Source organism: Amblyomma mixtum, chromosome 3 (genome assembly GCF_055824585.1).
Source record: "Amblyomma mixtum isolate Tamu chromosome 3, ASM5582458v1, whole genome shotgun sequence".
Classification (NCBI taxonomy): domain Eukaryota; kingdom Metazoa; phylum Arthropoda; class Arachnida; order Ixodida; family Ixodidae; genus Amblyomma; species Amblyomma mixtum.
In genome coordinates this window covers 433257227-433275106 of record NC_143014.1, presented here as the reverse complement: position 1 = coordinate 433275106, position 17880 = coordinate 433257227, and the positions used below count along the sequence as shown (strand labels likewise).

The 17880-nt window shown below is 48.3% G+C and overlaps 1 protein-coding gene across 1 annotated transcript; it reads left to right on the top strand.

Annotated features, from left to right (window-relative positions):
* The first annotated feature begins 158 nt into the window (after positions 1 to 158).
* LOC149358138 (DNA topoisomerase 2-alpha-like) lies at positions 159 to 17658 on the top strand. The gene is made up of 8 exons (XM_089585060.1): positions 159 to 989; positions 3043 to 3231; positions 5034 to 5477; positions 7072 to 7419; positions 8261 to 9094; positions 9564 to 9881; positions 12891 to 13273; positions 14644 to 17658. Exons 1-8 carry the CDS (start codon positions 381 to 383, stop codon positions 16355 to 16357), a joined length of 4839 nt encoding a protein of 1612 aa, XP_089441186.1. The 5' UTR covers positions 159 to 380; the 3' UTR covers positions 16358 to 17658.
* Positions 17659 to 17880: the final 222 nt, after the last annotated feature.

Sequence of the window (17880 nt, the reverse complement as noted above, 5' to 3'; positions counted from 1 at the left end):
ATAAATAAAAAAGAAAGAAAAAGAAAGCAAACACACTATGCTGAACGATTTTGTGCACTTTGGATCAACATTTTTTTCTCGAATCGCACGGCCGCAGTCGACAAAACGGCGCTGAAGTCGCGTCATTTTTGTATTTTCAAAAGACGAATGAACGTCGTTAACCGCGCGAGCCGTTGGTTGGCTGGCGCGCAGTCGTCGCTTCCCGCCGCCAAGATGTCCGTTACGTTAAGCCTTTCCGCGGTGGCATCATTCAGCGCTTAGCTCGAGCGCTCTCGGTTAGCGCTAGCGCAGCTGCGGCCGGCTCGTTCAGGCGCGGGTCACCGGCGGCCGCGCGGTCTTGTGCGCACCTTGAGACGTCGCGTGCGTCTAGCGGCGTAGCCATGTCGTCGGACGGACTCGACGAACTGGACGATCTGCCGGCGGGAGGCAATCAGCAGAATGGCGAAGCCGCCGCCGCCGGCGGGAACAAAGGAGGCGGCAAGGGCCGGCTCTCGGTGGAGCGCATCTACCAAAAGAAGAGCCAGTTGGAGCACATCTTGCTCCGGCCCGACACCTACATCGGCTCCGTGGAGCCGATCACGCAGAACATGTGGGTCTACGACGGCGAAGAGAACGGCGGCATGAAGAACCGCAGCATCACCTTCGTGCCCGGCCTGTACAAGATATTCGACGAGATCCTGGTGAACGCCGCCGACAACAAGCAGCGCGACAAGAGCATGGACTGCATCAAGATCGAGATCGACGCCGAGCAGAACCGCATCTCGGTGTGGAACAACGGTAAGGGTATTCCCGTCGTCGAGCACAAGGTGGAGAAGATGTTCGTGCCGACGCTCATATTCGGGCACCTGCTCACCTCGTCCAACTACAACGACGAGGAAAAAAAGGTGACCGGCGGCCGTAACGGCTACGGCGCCAAGCTGTGCAACATATTCAGCACCAAGTTCACGGTCGAAACCTATTCCAGGACCGAGAAGAAGCTCTTCAAGCAGGTGAGACGCCGTTTCAGACGCGCCGAGTAGTTTGGCGACGCGCGCAACCGTCGAGATTCGCTGTATGCGCGAGATGACATCATTGACAGGAGGCTAGTGAAAAAACACGCTTTCTATTGATTTTGCTGTGACGTGTTCAGAAAGCCTACAGTTTTTCCTTGTTGTTTGTCACTCGAGTCGTCGTCACACCTTGTGAAAGTACTTTTTTAACGTGCCGAATTGAATAAGGATGAGCAAAATAGCTGGCATGCGTAGTCGGCAGTGAATGGGGAGACAGTGACCATTTGATCGGTGTGACCTCATTCATTGAAATGTGCTGTTTAACGGTTTTTTTTTTTTAGGGGAAAGCCGTTTTGCTAGCTTCATCCAAATAGAACACACGTATACGCGCTGGAGCTTATTTAAAATAAGACGTTGAGTCAAAACCTGTGCTACGGCATTCAGTAATTTATTTATTTAATTATGTGACTAGTTTCAATGATGGTGACTGTTCTGGACTGATTTGGGCCAATTACAAGCCCTCTAATTTGGAGTAACCCAAACCCTGTCGTATTAGGAGGTCATGAACTGTCCCAAATAAAATTCGTTTTATCATTTGCAGCTGTGTATGTAATGCGGTTCCAGACTATATCTTTGATAAGCTAAGTTTCCATGAGGCAGTAATTACCTTCTTGTTGAAGATGGCTAACCAGCTGCTGTTGAAGGTTCCTGTGGCTCAGGAAGGTTTTTTTTTTTTTGTCGAATAAATAATATATTTCAAAACAACAGGCCAAAATTTCGGGCCTGCCTGAGCCACGGAAAGCTTGTAAGACAGTGCCCTGCAGACGACATCATGACACGAGGGGAAAAAAAAACTGAAAAGTGCAAAAAATTTGGTGCGGTACAATTTGCAGTCAGGAATATTGGGACTAGAACAATTTTAAAACAGGCAGGTTTACTTCTTGGTTAGAAATGAAACTTCTTAAAGTAATAAGTAATAAGAAGAATGTTAAGTGAAAGCATTTCATCAGGAAGCGCATTAAAAATTAGTGGAACTTGATAGAGGCTTTGTATGTTTAGCTTATCTAGTCAGACTTCAATCCGCCATCTCGCAAGTCGTCTCCAGTGCTGTGAAGGCTGTGGCGATCTGAGCCAGTTAAAATGGTGTGAAATGTGTTCCACTGTGCCCTTCACCCTGTGACTGGTGGCTCCATCCCTGGAAAGGAAAGAGCACTAGAGTCCAGCCATTGTGTGCAGGGTAGATACTCAGGCAGACGCCGTATTTACTAAGGCAGCACACCACGTCACGACAGGCCCGCGCAGTGCTGTGTTCGTGCGGACTTTCTCTGCTAATTTAACCAGTTAATGAAGCGCTTGCTGTACTTTCAAAACAACCCATCCTGAACTACCCTTTCTATTACTGCGATAATTGTTTTAAAAATGTTAACGACACTGCACAAATATTTTAGGGACTTAGTTTTCTTCCATGGCCCTGATTGGATGAGAGAGCTCTACCTTTCATAGTGCTGCAAACGACTTGTGAGATTAAGTATTGTCCGCAGAAATTGTTTGCATGGTTGGAGGCAATGGGCAGATACTTTTGCATATAAGAATATCTCGGTGCCTAAGTCATAAGTCATCTCGGCGCCTACTGGAATCTCTAATCATCCAGTGGACACCAGCTACCATGAAGCGGATGCAAGGAAATATGCCACCAATCTACGCACGCTCGTTACGTCATGTGTTGCGTATATAAGTGGCGGCGCTTCCTGTCCCGCTCAGTGATCAAGGAACCCGTACGAGGTTCCGAAACGTCTAAAATTTCTTGACTTGGTCAGTGACCGTATTCTTCTTTTTCCTTTAACTCAATGCCTGACCAGACGTATTTTCGTCGAACTATTGATTATATAAGAATATTGCATTAGGGAGTGCAGTATTCTTTGGACCATGTCTGTTTGGACTGAAGCTGTGCATTATCCAAGGACTTGGTCTGTCTTCTACAGAGGCGGTAGTTTTCAAGAAGAAGAAGCGAGTCTCTTCTTACTCGTGCTGTTTCCCACTCGTGCTGCCCTAGGTATGGGAGGACAACATGAAGAAAACCACCGACCCCAAGATCCGGACCGAGCCAAAGGGCGATGACTTCACCAAGATCACCTTCCAGCCGGACCTGTCCAAGTTCAAGATGGAGAAGCTGGACCCCGACACGGTCGCCCTGCTTTCGCGTCGTGCCTATGACGTGGCGGGCTGCACGCGTGGGGTCAAGGTAAGAATCGGAATGTGTATTTTGCAGAAGATAATTCAGAGGGTGCCGAATAGTCCTCTGGATCCTCAGCTGCCATGGCTAGTGACTAATTCTGGAGGCCCGTGTACTGTGCGATGTCAGTGCACGTTAATGAACCCCAGGGAGTCGAAATTTCCGGAGCCCTCCACTACGGCGTCTCTCATAGCCTTAGTCGCTTTGGGACGTTAAACCCCATAAACTAAACTAACTAAACTGATCTGTTAGAAACATTGTCAAATTATAAAAGCCCTTTCCGGTAGCAATGCTATGAACAACAGCGTTGATTTTGGTGTGCTTGATTTTTTCGCTGAAAATATACCGTTTTTTTAGCCGCCGCGGTGGCTCAGCGGTGTTATGGTGCTCGGCTGCTGACCCGAAAGACGCGGGTTCGATCCCGGCCACGGCGGCTGAATTTCTTTGGAGGAGAAATTCTGCAGGCCCGTGTACTGTGCGATGTCAGTGCACGTTAAAGAACCCCAGGTGGTCGAAATTTCCGGAGCCCTCCACTACGGTGTCTCTCATAGCCTCAGTCGCTTTGGGACGTTAAACCCCATAAATCAAACCAAACCATATACCGTTTAAGTGAGGACACATAGTTCGATATTAACTCGAGACCGTTGAAGGGCCTGTCCATGTTCTCCAGAAAATCGGGTGTCGGCATTGTGCGCGAAGGATTGCGGGCATGGCTGTGGCAGTTGGACTTCAGAGAGCACCCTAGGAGGCAGGTGGGCAACCTAGGTCACGTGACCTTGGGACATGGTCACAACCTCCCCACTGTGGCAGGTTGCAGATAATGATTGGTCGCTCGGGAAAAGCAAACTGGGCTACACAAGACCCACCGGTGGCGGCACCTGCCATCGCGGGTTAGTGGCTTATCGCTTAATCACTGCACCACTTCGCCAGGAGGGTTATGAGGACTTCCGGGGATCTGTGAACGTTAAAGGGGCCCAGAAACACAATCTTAGTTGACTGTTTTGCCTGTTGATTGCATACAGTGAGTTATAATGGTGCTATTAGCGTCGGTAATACCGCGTACATTCCGTTTTTTTTTAATATTTTAATGTCCTCCCAAAAACAACTTCATGGCTTTGATGGTGTCGCCACACAGTGGCGGGTTTTTAGCAGCAGATATGACATCACCTGGCGAGAGCTTGATGACCGGACAAACAGTAAATATACTGCAAATTGTGTGAATAAATAGAGACACATTTTGTTACCTGTCTGCATTTTATATTGGATCAACAAAAACAACTTGCTTGTCTTAGATAAAAGCCCTGCAAAGCAATTAAAATAAAAATACACCACCAGGGGCGCTCTGGCATGGAATCGACGCTGCCAGTCTCAGCAAAAACGAGTTACAGGGAGCAGGCAACCATGGAACTTCCGCGATGTGCTCTGGCTGGCTGTTTTGATTGGTTGCGCCAGGTGCCGTCGTTGGGAGAGCGAAATAGGAGTGGGAAGCCCCGCCAAAATCGAGTTGAGGGCAGCGTTTTGTTTGCTTGTATTTTGAAATTTCTTCACTGAATAACTCCCGTTCCTGTGCATCGATTCCTGTAATTCTTTTTAAGTCAGCATCTGTGTGACACAAAGAACCCACCTGAAGTATAGCCGGTATCCCCCCAGGCAGTGTTTCGCAGCCCCTTTAAAAAAGACCAATTTCGCGTATACGGGCATTAACACTATCACGTCCTATCCATAAGGCGGAGCTGAAGCATCCCCTCCAAGTTTTTCGCTTTAGGTTACACGAAGTGATTCTGTGGCTCCGTCGGGGATTGTTAATGCAGGTCTACCTGAACGGCAAGCGGCTACCGGTCAAGGGCTTCAAGGACTACGTGCAGCTCTTCCTCAAGGACAAGGAGGACGAGGTGGGCAACCCACTCACGGTGGTCCACGAGGTGGTCAACGACCGCTGGGAGGTGGCCGTGACGCTGAGCGAGACCGGGGAGTTCCGCCAGATGAGCTTTGTCAACAGCATCGCCACCACCAAGGGTGGCAGCCACGTGGACTACGTGTCCGAGCAGCTGGTCAAGCGGATCCTGGAGAGTGTCAAGAAGAAGAACAAGGCGGGCGTCAAGATCCTCAACAAGCAGGTCAAGGACCACCTCTGGATCTTCGTCAACTGCCTCGTCGAGAACCCCACGTTTGACTCCCAGACCAAGGAGAACATGACCCTGCAGGTCAAGAAGTTTGGCTCCAAGTGCGAGCTGAGCGACAAGTTTTACAACCAGGTGAGATCATCATAGCATTCCACCAAGCGGTGCTTGCTCCCCTCAAGCTTTCATTTTAGGTATAAGGCATGTGGAGACCCGTCTTGTATCAAATGACTTAAAAGCAACAAAAGAAATAAAAACTCAATAATATGAAAATGATAGGCAATAGCACAGTGCAGTTTCTTGCATAAAGAAAGAGAAAAGCATTGGAGTTTTCTGACTATAAAAAATTTTGTTGCCAGAATGGTTACATTTCCCAGTGAGAGGTCATCATCATCATCATCAGCCTGACTACACCCACTGCAGGGCAAAGGCCTCTCCCATGTCTCTCCAGTGAGAGGTAGCACTGCATTACTACCTGTCAGTGCCATATGCAATTATTCCGGCTATAAAACTTATCATTATTGCAGCGGAGACCCCACGTATTTTTGTGTATCTCTATGAAAACTGCATTGTGCTACCATTTATACCACTTAAAATTATGAGGTATTTATTTTCTCTCGTACTTTTTGATCACCTGGTGTAATGAGCATGGTTGTTGCGTTGCCTTGTCATTGCTTTGGCCTTCTGCAGGTGTTCAGTGCTTTGCAAAAAAAGGCACCCTACTGAGACTACAAAAAAAAATGGTAGGGTTTTAAAGTATGTAAACCAAGTAGACGTGCGAAAGCATGTGTTTAGCCTGGTCACTCATGTTTTTGCTGTTCTGGGTCGTCAGCACATCTTGCAACAATGTTCGACTCAGGTTAAGGGGGGATGAGGGTCTTGAAAACTTGTTTTTTATTTTTTGACATAACTTGTTGAAACATAGCATGCAGGTGTATCATAAAATGCTGATCTCAAATATGTATTTAGATTTCAAATATCTCACCTGGAAGAAAATTTATCGCAAAATGACATTCAAATTAGGCAATTTCTTACGGGCCTTTATAGTAATTTATCAGCTAAAGAATGATTTTTTAAGAATAAGTAAACATTTGCAAAGGCCCAATGCACATGCTAGAGCTTTATTTTTTCCTTTAAACATGATATATGAGCAATTAGGCGAAGTTTGGGCTAACTACCGCCACGTCATTTTTTCTTTCCAACTTTGTTGTTTATTTATCATCAACAAAATTAGTTTGTAAATATTCTGTTAGCTTTAGGATGTGCTTTGGGCCTTTGCAAATGCTGCTTATTCTTTAAAAATGTTTATTTAGCTGATAAATTACTAAAAAGGCCCGTAAGAAATGACCTAATTAGGATATTTTATTTTGCCATATATTTCCTTGCAGCTGAGATGTTTGAAATCTAAATGTATATTCAAAATCAGCATTCAATGATACACCCTGTGTTAAGCTTCAGAAAGATATGTTAACAAATAAAAAAAAAAGTTTTCAAGACCCTCATCCCCCCTTGAGCTACGATTGATGTTTAGCCAATCTGATCTGTTTTGCGCCGCAGATAGACTTTGAAGGAGACCAAGATGCGCAGTGCACAGCGCAAGAGTGCGTTGCAGTTTAACACAAGGCTGCCGCGATAGCGTAGTAGTGCTTTCGTGCAGTGGCCAGCAAAGCTGATCTGTTCATGTCGCCTTGGGTTCGAAACCCTGTGGCCCATGCTCTTGCTTCTGCAGGTGCTCAAGTGCGGCGTGGTGGAGGCTGTCATGTCCTGGGTGAGCTTCAAGGCCCAGAAGCAGCTGGGCCAGAAGTGCTCGGCCAAAAAGCACTCCAAGCTGAAGGGCATCCCCAAGCTGGAGGACGCCAACGATGCGGGCACGCGCAACTCGGTCGACTGCACGCTCATCCTCACCGAGGGGGACTCGGCCAAGAGCTTGGCCGTCTCCGGCCTCGCCGTGGTCGGCCGGGACAAGTTTGGCGTGTTCCCGCTCAAGGGCAAGATCCTCAACGTCCGAGAGGCCACCCATAAGCAGATCCTGGAGAACGCCGAAATCAACAACGTCATCAAGATCATGGGCTTGCAGGTTGGTCCAGAAGTCTATCTGGTCTCTAGAATAGCTGGGAAGCTTTTACTAGAACAAATAGGGATGTAGTAACATGCCACACTACAGCACTGTTAGTTTCGCTTCTGCTTATGGGTATGGCAACAAGGTGTGAAGATCAGCTGATTTACCTGTGTTGCTATTGGCTTGCAGTGCCAACTGGCTTTTGTTGGGAACACATGGTGAAGAGTCCATCTTTGGGGACTAACTGTAGTAGAAGTCAAGCTGCTGCTGCCAATGTTTATTTATTTATTTATTTCATTACCCTCAGGGCCAGAGGGCATTACAGAGGGGAGTGGATTACACACAAAAGTGAAGCAAAAAATACAGCTGTAAATACACTTAATAATTAGACATAAATGAAGCTCACAGAAAAAAAAAACGAATAAACAGGTTACGTCAAAACAAGTAAAAAATTAGCAGCGCATATCGCAGAATGAAAACAACAACAAAAAGCAACAGCATACAATAAAACAAACGACAAGAGAAATCACGTTCAAAAGGCAGTAACATGCGCGCATATAAAACAAGGGAACAACCGTAAAAAGAAAAAAAAAAAGATGACAGTGTTAAGGATTCTCGAGTTTATGACAGCAACAGGTTGTTTAAAGCAGATTTAAACATAGAATTATCAGAAATTTCGACGATAGATCAATTGATGCCTTCCTTATGTATGCCTTATGAGGCCTTGCTAAATGACCGTTTCGAAGCCAGTGTCTAGTTTTGTGGAACCAGAAAACGTAAGGATTGTCCGAATGTTGCTGTCCCGGGGTCATTGTGTGGGACAGCTGAATAAGGGGGCATGCCTCCCTCCTGTGCGCAGTACAAGAAAAAGTACGAGTCTGTGGAGGACCTCAAGACACTGCGATATGGCCGCCTCATGATCATGACTGATCAGGACCAGGACGGCTCGCACATCAAGGGCCTACTGATCAACTTCATCCACCACAACTGGCCCTCGCTGCTGAAGCTGCCCTTCCTGGAAGAGTTCATCACGCCCATCGTCAAGGCCACCAAAGGCAAGACGGAGCTGTCCTTCTACTCGCTGCCCGAGTTCGAGGAGTGGAAGGCGGCCACCGACGACTGGCAACGCTGGAAAGTCAAGTACTATAAGGGTCTGGGCACCAGCACGGCCAAGGAGGCCAAGGACTACTTCCTGGACATGGCGCGGCACCGCATCAAGTTCAAGTACCAGGGGGGCGAGGACGACCGGGCCATCGAGCTGGCCTTCAGCCGGAAGATGATCGAGCAGCGGAAGGAGTGGCTCCGCAACGGCATGGAGGAGCGCAAGCAGCGCCGCGAGCTGGGGCTCCCGGAGGTGTACCTCTACGGCAAGGACACGCACAACGTCACCTACGAGGACTTTGTCAACAAGGAGCTCATCCTCTTCAGCAACATGGACAACGAGCGGTCCATCCCCTCGCTGGTCGACGGGCTCAAGCCGGGCCAGCGCAAGGTGCTCTTCACCTGCTTCAAGCGCAACGACAAGCGTGAGATCAAGGTGGCGCAGCTGGCTGGATCCGTGGCCGAGCACTCGGCCTACCACCACGGCGAGGTGTCACTCATGTCCACCATCATCAACCTGGCGCAGAACTTTGTCGGCAGCAACAACATCAACCTGCTGCAGCCCATTGGACAGTTCGGCACCCGTCTCCAGGTGGGTCTTTGTTTTATAGCGACAGCTGCAGTTTAGCGCCGCATAACGTGGAGGAGAAACGAGAAGCAAAGGTGAGTGGCGCCGTTCGCCACGCTGTGGATTTTGTAGTGGCCTCTGTGCACAGTTGTTGGAACTAGGGCTTGCATCGTGTGTGCCTTTGAGCAGAGAGAACACCACTGTTTGTGCAGCAAATGCTGCATTCGCTACCACATCCAGCTGGGTTACACAGGTCTGGTGACTGTCGGTGAGGCTTGTCCTTTGACTGGGGCCATTGCAAACTTGAGGGAATATGAAATCCATATAGATTGAAAGATTAGTATCCCAGTATTGCAAGTTTCGTGGTCCACTGGAAAAGACCGGTGTAAAAAGGGATGGTGATGACACGTTTGGGTGGTCATAACTTGCTTGTTTTCCCCTGCATTGCCTGTTCAGTGCTCACCGCTCTTGTTTCTTGCATGGTTGCCTCCAGGGTGGCAAAGATGCTGCCAGTCCTCGATACATCTTCACGATGCTGTCGCCCCTCGCCCGGCTCATCATGCCAGCGCCGGATGACGCGATTCTGGACTACATGTTCGACGACAATCAGCGCATTGAGCCTGAATACTACATCCCCGTGCTCCCCATGGTGCTGGTGAACGGTGCGGAGGGCATCGGCACGGGCTGGAGCACCAAGATCCCCAACTACAACCCGCGGGAGATTGTGGCCAACCTGCGGAAGATGATCGCCGGCGAGGAACCCAAGCCCATGAAGCCCTGGTTCAAGAACTTCCGTGGGACTGTGGATCAGGTATGCTGGGGAGTGTTGTGGTTTGATGGGCTGCTTTGTTTTTAAGGGGGGACACTGGTCTTGAAAAAAAAAATTTTATTAATGAAGTCACAGTTACAAAATCTTCCGGGAATATGTATTTTTGTGTGCTGATTCTAAATATGTCATTTAATTTCATGTAAAACAATTCCTCGAACACTTATGCACTTTTTATGCAAGTATTTTGCGGAGAGTTTTGAAGAAAATTTGCTGCGGGAAACTCGCTGAAATGTATGCCATTGGGTTCTCTTGACACCAAGGACTACAATAAGGGTGAAATTGTCTTCCTGCCTATCATAGAACTTAAGGTATAGAGTTTTGAAGTTGTCGCTTCAGAAATGAGAAGGAAAGTGTGTATTCCTGTTTCTGAAGTGGCAGCTTCAGTACCCTGTTACTCAAGTTCTATGAGAGCCAGGATGATAATTTTATCCTTATTGTACTCCTTGGTGTCAAGAGAACCTAATAGCATACATTTCAGCGAGTTTCCTGCAGCAAATTTTCTTCAAAACTCTCCGCAAAATACTTGCATAAAAAGTGCATAAGTGTTCGAGGAATTGTTTTACATGAAATTAAATGACATATCTAGAATCAGCGCACAAAAATACATGTGCCCTGAAAATTACATAACTATGACTAAATTAATAAAATTTTCTTTTCAAGACCAGTGTGCCCCCTTAAAACAGACATTTTACCTCTGATTTGCAACAGTAAATTCAAGTTTTGTACAACATTCGGAGCACTGAAATTATACCATGTAAATAACACAAGTCATACATCAAACAAAACACACAAAAAACACATTTCAAGAAACGTGGCAAGAAATATTGTACAATTGATTTACATGAAACAAAGCACAAGAACAGAACAAGAAAAAAAAAAGAAAAAAAGAACATAATGTGCAACAAAACACAGTATAACAATACAAAGTATTACCAGGGGAGAGCAATTACAAAAAACGAGACCTCAAACCTCTTCTATTCAAACCTAAAGTGTGAGTATTTTTGTTTAGTATAATTGGGAGTTTGTGTGATAACGCTTGATACTTATAAAAGGTTCGGAACCGTGGGATTTCCCACAAATCTTTGTTTCTTGTGGGTACGTTAGCGTCGCGGCGCTGCAGTGATGCTAATGGCATTAGTTGATTTATTGTAGTAAGGGAGGAAAAGTAAAATGTTTTCAATAGTCGGAATTCATAGATATCCTCAATACGAAGTATTTCAAATGACCTAAAGGTACTCGTTGTTGTGAGAAAACAATGCCTCCAGGCCATTCAGCACTTGTCTGCTGCCAGAAGTTCGCTGGTTCACGTGCAGTCCTCGTGCTTTCTGGGCCTGAATGCGTGTTTTCATTGAAAGTTGTTCTTGCACCTAGAAAGTGCAATTTCCCGTTTAGTTCTGCACAGAGTTTTGTCAGATAACCCGAACTCCAAGGATTTTGTTACTAACGGTCCCTTCCCTGCAGGACCATAAAAAAAAAGGGCTGGTAAGGTTTATGAAGAAAAAGAATAAAACAGCACATTTAAATTTAGCAACCGTATGTTGCCACGAATAAGTCAACGCACTGCCCCCCCCACTTTGGGCGCGCAGCTGAAAGCAAAGAACGTGTGGTGATGCATGCGTAAAGCCAGCAGTCGGATGGAGATGGAAATCAACGGAGATAGCTACACTACAGCCAGCCTTCCTCGCTTGTGTGTGGCTGCCTACCAGCAGCAGACTCACCGAACTGCCAGTGGTCCTCTAGTATTGGATTTTAGTGCAACGTGCGCTCCGGAGATTACCGTATTTATTCGAATCTAGGCCAATAGTTTTTTCAAAAAAACGAGATGTAGAACTCTTATGTCGGCTTAGATTCGAGGTTTCGTATTCGTAAAATACGAATAAATGTAGCACGCAGGTGGCGCCCCCACAAAATGCCAACGAAAGACAGCACTGTAGCCGTTGCTATCCGTAGCCGATACTGATCAAAGCACACTTGAGCACTGGCTGCCATTTTGGCCTTGTTCTGTTCTCGTGCGGTGGCGTGAGCACATTCGCAGCAGTGAAGTTTTCGTGCGTGGTTTTTATCACCAACACCATGGCACCAAACAGGCGGTGCCATTATAGTGCCGCCTTCAAGCGGAAAGTTATACTCGCTGCAGAGCAGTCGTCAAATCTTCAAGCCGGGCGGGACTTCAGCGGCTGATCCCGGGCTGGCGTTGCATATGTCTCCTCGCCCAAACGCCAGCCCGGGATCAGCCTGAGCGGGTTCCTGGCAATAAATGTCGTTTGCGTGCTGTACCTCTTGTTCGCAGTTGTTTTTTCGGCCGGCCTACAATCGAGGTAAGTTTTTTTTTTTTTCTGTGGCCTTCAACTTTCGGGTCTCAGCTTAGAATCGTGGCCGGCCTAGATTCGAGTAAATACGGTACCTGAAGTTCTCACTTGCGCTGTCTACCACTCATCGGGTCCAGCGTGAGTGAGATGTGTAAACGGCGTGCAGAATTTCTGTGGTGGAATTGGTTTGCACATGAATTAAAGTAATTTGATTTTTTTTTCCCCCTACATGAAGCTCCGTGCATTCTGCTGGAAGCAGGCTCTGGCACAAGGCACATACCACCCACTGCTTAGCCGAAGCTACCTTAGACCCCGAAATTAGGTAGACTCCATATATGGCCGTCCCCTCAATTTCAGATGGCTGTCTTGGGTAAAAAAAAACTGTTGACTTTTTGCGGCAATATACTGTGTTTTTGATGCTTCCGAATTCTGTAACGCTGCTGGTCGCTGATACACAGGTGCATAAGGTTAATCAGGAGCGGAATTCAGCACCCCTTCATCACCTGCTGATGCATTATTGTGACCAAAAAATTTTTGCTGCTTTACCGCGAAATCTACCTTTTGCATAAATTTATCATCCAGCAGGCCTCCTGCTTGGTTTGGTGGAAAAGGTCGTTTCTGCATTTGTTTTATCAATTCATGTGCCTTGCTTGTGCGCTGAAGCAGGCCCTTGTGTGCGTAGGTGGAGCCCCAGCGCTTCATAATCAGCGGGGAGGTGGCCATCCTGAGCTCGACATCGATTGAGATCACAGAGCTGCCCGTCCGCACCTGGACCCAGGCGTACAAGGAGTCCGTGCTGGAGGCGATGCTGCACGGCAGCGACAAGGTGCCCCCGCTCATCACGGACTACAAGGAGTACCACACAGACACCACCGTCCGCTTCGTGGTCACCATGACCGAGGAGAAACTGTCCAAGGCTCGGGATGAGGGCCTGCACAAGGTGTTCAAGCTGCAAAGCACGCTCACCACCTCCTCCATGGTGCTGTTTGACTCCAAGGGTGTGCTCACCACTTTCCGCACCCCCGAGGAGATCCTCAAGGACTTCTACGCTACGCGTCTCGAGGGGTGAGACCGCTCTTCTGGGCCTAGGGTGTCTTTTACAGCAAGAGCTGTTAATGTCTCGTGCCGTTGTAATGACGGCGTCCACAGGAGGGTGGAGGATGGAAGTGGTGAGGGCAGCAAAATGGGCAGTCACAGTGATTTATACTCCTCTCCTATCACTGTATAGACAGTGCAGAAAAACTTCCTGGTTTCTTTTTTTTTTTCTTTTTTTTTATAGCACAGCACATCCTGAACTCAAATAATGTGCCCTGAGAAAATACATGTCAGGATATGTTTTATTCAAAAGTTGCACACCTCTGAGACTGGAAATGCTGTAGCCTTGCCTGTAATCGTGGAGGTTGTAGAGCTAGGAATAGTCCCTGAGTTTAGCGAGCTTTAGTAGTTTGCCTGCGTCGCTTCTCGAGATGGCTGGGCCAACCACTTCTGCCTCTTGAACCATTGGTGTGCACTTTCCGGGATCAGTCCTCATGGGCACTAAAGTCGAAATATGGGTTCTTCTTTTTCTACACATAGCATCCCACTAGCACAAAGCAAGAAGCCGCTCCTTCTGACATTCTTGACGTTTTACCTGATACGCAAAAGCCAGCTCCGAGGTGCTTGTGGTCACTCTCACCCATAGAGTTTCTTACTGTTACCTAGAGGGAAAGCTGGCAGCCCGTCTATGGGAGTTTGCATGGCGACCCCTCGAGACCACTTCAGCCACCATGGGCGCTCAAAGCATCATGGGGCGGTGAGCTACTTGTTGCGGAACTGCAACTTTTGGCCAAAAAATAATAGAACAATAAAGCTGTTTGATAGCTACAAACGTCCTAACATTCAATATCTTGTCTAATGATTGCAACAAACGAGCAGAAAAGCATTTAAGTGCAAAGTTTGCCCAAAATAACAGACGACTCGCTCTCCTATTGGCCAAGTAGTGAACACTATAAAAACTAATATTTCGTAATTAACAGGCGCACTTTTAAAAGGAGCTATGTTTTAAAAAAAAATTGTTGTTGCTTAAACACTTTAAGAAGTTTTTAATGGCATTTTAAAAAAGTGAAACCTTTTATTGGCGTCGTTTGCGGTTGCGTTTTCACTACTATGGCTTTTGCACACTGCGTTCGCGCAAAAGTCGTCTGCGCACACACGAACAGCGTTTTCGGAATGAAACATCTTAGTAGTACCACTCCGTGTTTCCGAAAAATTAAGACTGTGCCGCAACAAGTAGCTCACCGCCCCATGATGCTTTGGGCATCCATGGTGGCTGAAGTGCAGCGCCGCCAGCTTTCCCTGTAGGTAATAGTAAGAAACTCTACCAGAGCATTATGTGACACAGTGACTTGTCTCAGCAACTTTGTGTGTCTGAAAAGAACTTTTTTTCTTGCCTGCAGGTACAAGAAGCGCAAGGCGTACATGATGGGGCTGCTCTCAGCCGAGGCCAAGAAGCTGGAGAATCAGGCGCGTTTCATCCTCGAGAAGATTGACAACCTGATCAAGATTGAAAACCGGCGACGCAAGGAAATGATTGGGACGCTGCGCGAGCGCAACTACGACCCAGACCCGCTGGTCGAGTGGAAGAAGCAGCAGAGCCAGCAGCAGGACAAGCCAGACACTCAGGACGATGGCGAGGAGGACGCGGAGGAGGGAGATAAGGATGGGGATGCTGGCAGCGCCGGCTACAACTACCTACTGGGCATGCCGCTGTGGAGCCTGACGAGGGAACGCAAGGAGGACCTGCTGGCCAAACGGGACCAGAAGCGGGAGGAGGTGGAGACACTCCGTCGCAAGACGCCCGAGGACCTCTGGGAAGAGGACCTGAACGCATTGATGACCAAGCTGGAAGAAGTGGAGAAGGCCGAGAGAGAGGAAGAGAACTCGTCCGGGGCCAAGGCAGCGGGCCTGAAGTTGGCATCGTCCAAGGGGGGCCGGGCCAAGGCGGCGTCCAAGAAGATGGAAGCCGAGACACAGCCATCGCCCTTCGGCGAACGTGTTGCACCCAAGGTGGACTGGGAAGCGAAGAAGAAATCCGAGAAGGGAGCTGGGCCCGGCCGGAAGCCCAAGAAGTCTGAGGAAGGCGGTCCGAAGAGCGAAGGGGGAGGAGACGACGGCGACAGCACGACGCCCAAGCCCGCGCCACGCAAGCGGGCGCCCAAGGGCACGAGCGAAAAGAAAAGGACGCCAAAGAAGCGACGCAACAGCTGGTCTGGGTCAGACACATCGGACGAGCAGTCGGCAATGAGCTTTGGCTCAGACGATGAAGAGAGGCCGGTGATACCGCCTGAAAGGCAAACGTCGCGGAGAGCGGCACTGGCCCGACCAAAGTACAAGATTGACGACAGTGAGGAGGAAGATGACGATGACGACATGGGTGAGGCGAAGCCCAATGAAGGTGTCATGGAAGACGGTGGGGACTCTCAGGAAGCAACCCCCGAGGGAGACGGCCAGGAGAATGGCAACATGCGCAGTGCATTTGACAGCGACAGTGATAGCAACCTGGAGCCTCTGACCAAGCGGCTCAGTCAGGGCGGGAAGGACAACTCGGAGACTGCATTTGACTCGCTCTTTGGTGGCAGCAGCTCTGCGGCGGCTGGATCCAAAGCTAAGGGCAGTGGCTCAGACAGCGAGCCACCGCGCCCAGCGCCCAAGCCAGCCCCCAAGAAGGCACCGGCAAAGAAGAAGCCCCCAAAAAGCGACTCGGATGCTTCGGACATCGATGAGGAGGAGGCACCCAAACCAAAGAAAGCCCCCGCCGCGCGCAAGCCCGCGGCTCCCAAGAAGAAGCCAGCACGGAGCGGTTCCGACGCGTCTGGCCTGGACGATGACGATGACGACTTCAAGCCCAAGAAGGCAGCTCCAGCACGAAAGCCAGCGGCTCCCAAGAGCCGAAAGAAGAAAGCTGCCGACTCCGATTCCGACGGTGGTCCGAAGAAGGCGAAACCAGCAGCGAAGAAGGCAAAGAAGGCGGCAGCATCCTCGGATGATGATGACGACGAAATATCGGGTAAAGACACTGCAGTGTCCATGGCACCTCGTATGACGACGGGCCGCGCCAAGGCACCGGTCAAATACAACTTTGGAAGTGACAGCAGTGAAGAGGAATTCTAAGCCGCTGTGCACACACCTTCGTTTGTTTTTGGATCTGCTGTGCTTCGTTCTTAGCTTTTGCTTTTAGACTTGTTGCACAAGGCTATCATTTTCCCTCCCCCCTTTGTCATTAATGCCACCTTTGTACTTTCCTTTTACATTCCATGTGCTTCTCCCCCATCAGATGACGATTCCGAAAGGAGGAGTTCTACTTTCCCCCTCTGCTCAGCGGCACCCGCTTTTTCGTTCTCCCGACTTAGTTATCATTCTCCACCCTGTCCCCCCCACCCATACCTTTCATTTCTGGTAGGATGCTCTGGAAAGGTCTCTAGGGGCAAAGACATCTCACGGTTGCTTTACTAACAGAGTGCCCCTTGGGGGCTTTCATTACTTTCGACATCATTCAGTTGCAGTCAGTCAGCGTAGCTGATGGCGTTCTGTTTTTGTTTTTATTCCTTTCAAAAATTCATTTGTTCATGGCAGAGCGGTCTGCATTACATCTGTCCTCTACACCGGACGACTTCGCATGGATCACCACCGCATTTACCTCATAACATATGTGCTGAAACAGCCTTTATTGCAGTTCTACATCTACTTTATTACGGCGGGATTAACTGGCACAGCTGATGCATCATACATGAACACTGTGTAAATAAGGCACATCAAAGTTGTGAGACATCACTCCGCTGAGGTACTTGATTGGTTTGTGGATGGAATAATGCTAATACTTAGCTTAACCACAAATCACAGTTTATCATGAACTTGCTGATCGAGACTTTGAGCTTTTGCTCGCTGTTTGGTTTTGGCAGCTTTGTGACTACAACCTTGGCTATTGCGAGCCTGTGTCAATTCTGCACAACAGCTGCTGGAGTGTTCACTGCTCTGAAAGCATAGTGCTTGTCTGCCCGCTAAGCCTTTCTGGCACATTGTACCAGCACCATATCCTCCCCTGTCTTGCATTTTCATGTTACTGACTCATGCCATTTTATCCTGCCATTGCGTTAACAAGTTAATCGCTGGCATCCTTTGGAACGAGGCATATACTGGTGACGTACTTTCAGTTTTGTAACTACCATGTGCTGTCATTGTTTTGTTATGCATTTAACAAACCGAGGTGCAAAGCAGGGAAGCTTCAGCTGTTTTGTAGGCCCTGGGTGTGGTCTCTAGGAAATGAATACTTATTTAAAAGAAAAAAAGTTACCCTCATGCCCACTTGCTCCAGGCATTTTCTTGGTGAGGAAATGCCTTCATTTGTCTTTTTTAATGTTTTGATGTGTTTTTAATGTTTTTAAGTGTAAGATACAATAAATGGTTTGTGCATATCTTTTACTGCCGCCTCCATTTATATCACTGCCTTATTTCCTCTGTGTGTTTCTGTGTTTGGCTTTGAATGCTGTGTGCTGGTTTCATTAGCTCTTTTGTTTGGCCCCGCCGTGGTGGCTCAGTGGTTACGGCGCTCGGCTGCTGACCCGAAAAACGCGGGTTCGATCCCGGCCGCGGCGGCTGAATTTCTTGAAGGCGAAATTCTAGAGGCCCGTGTGCTG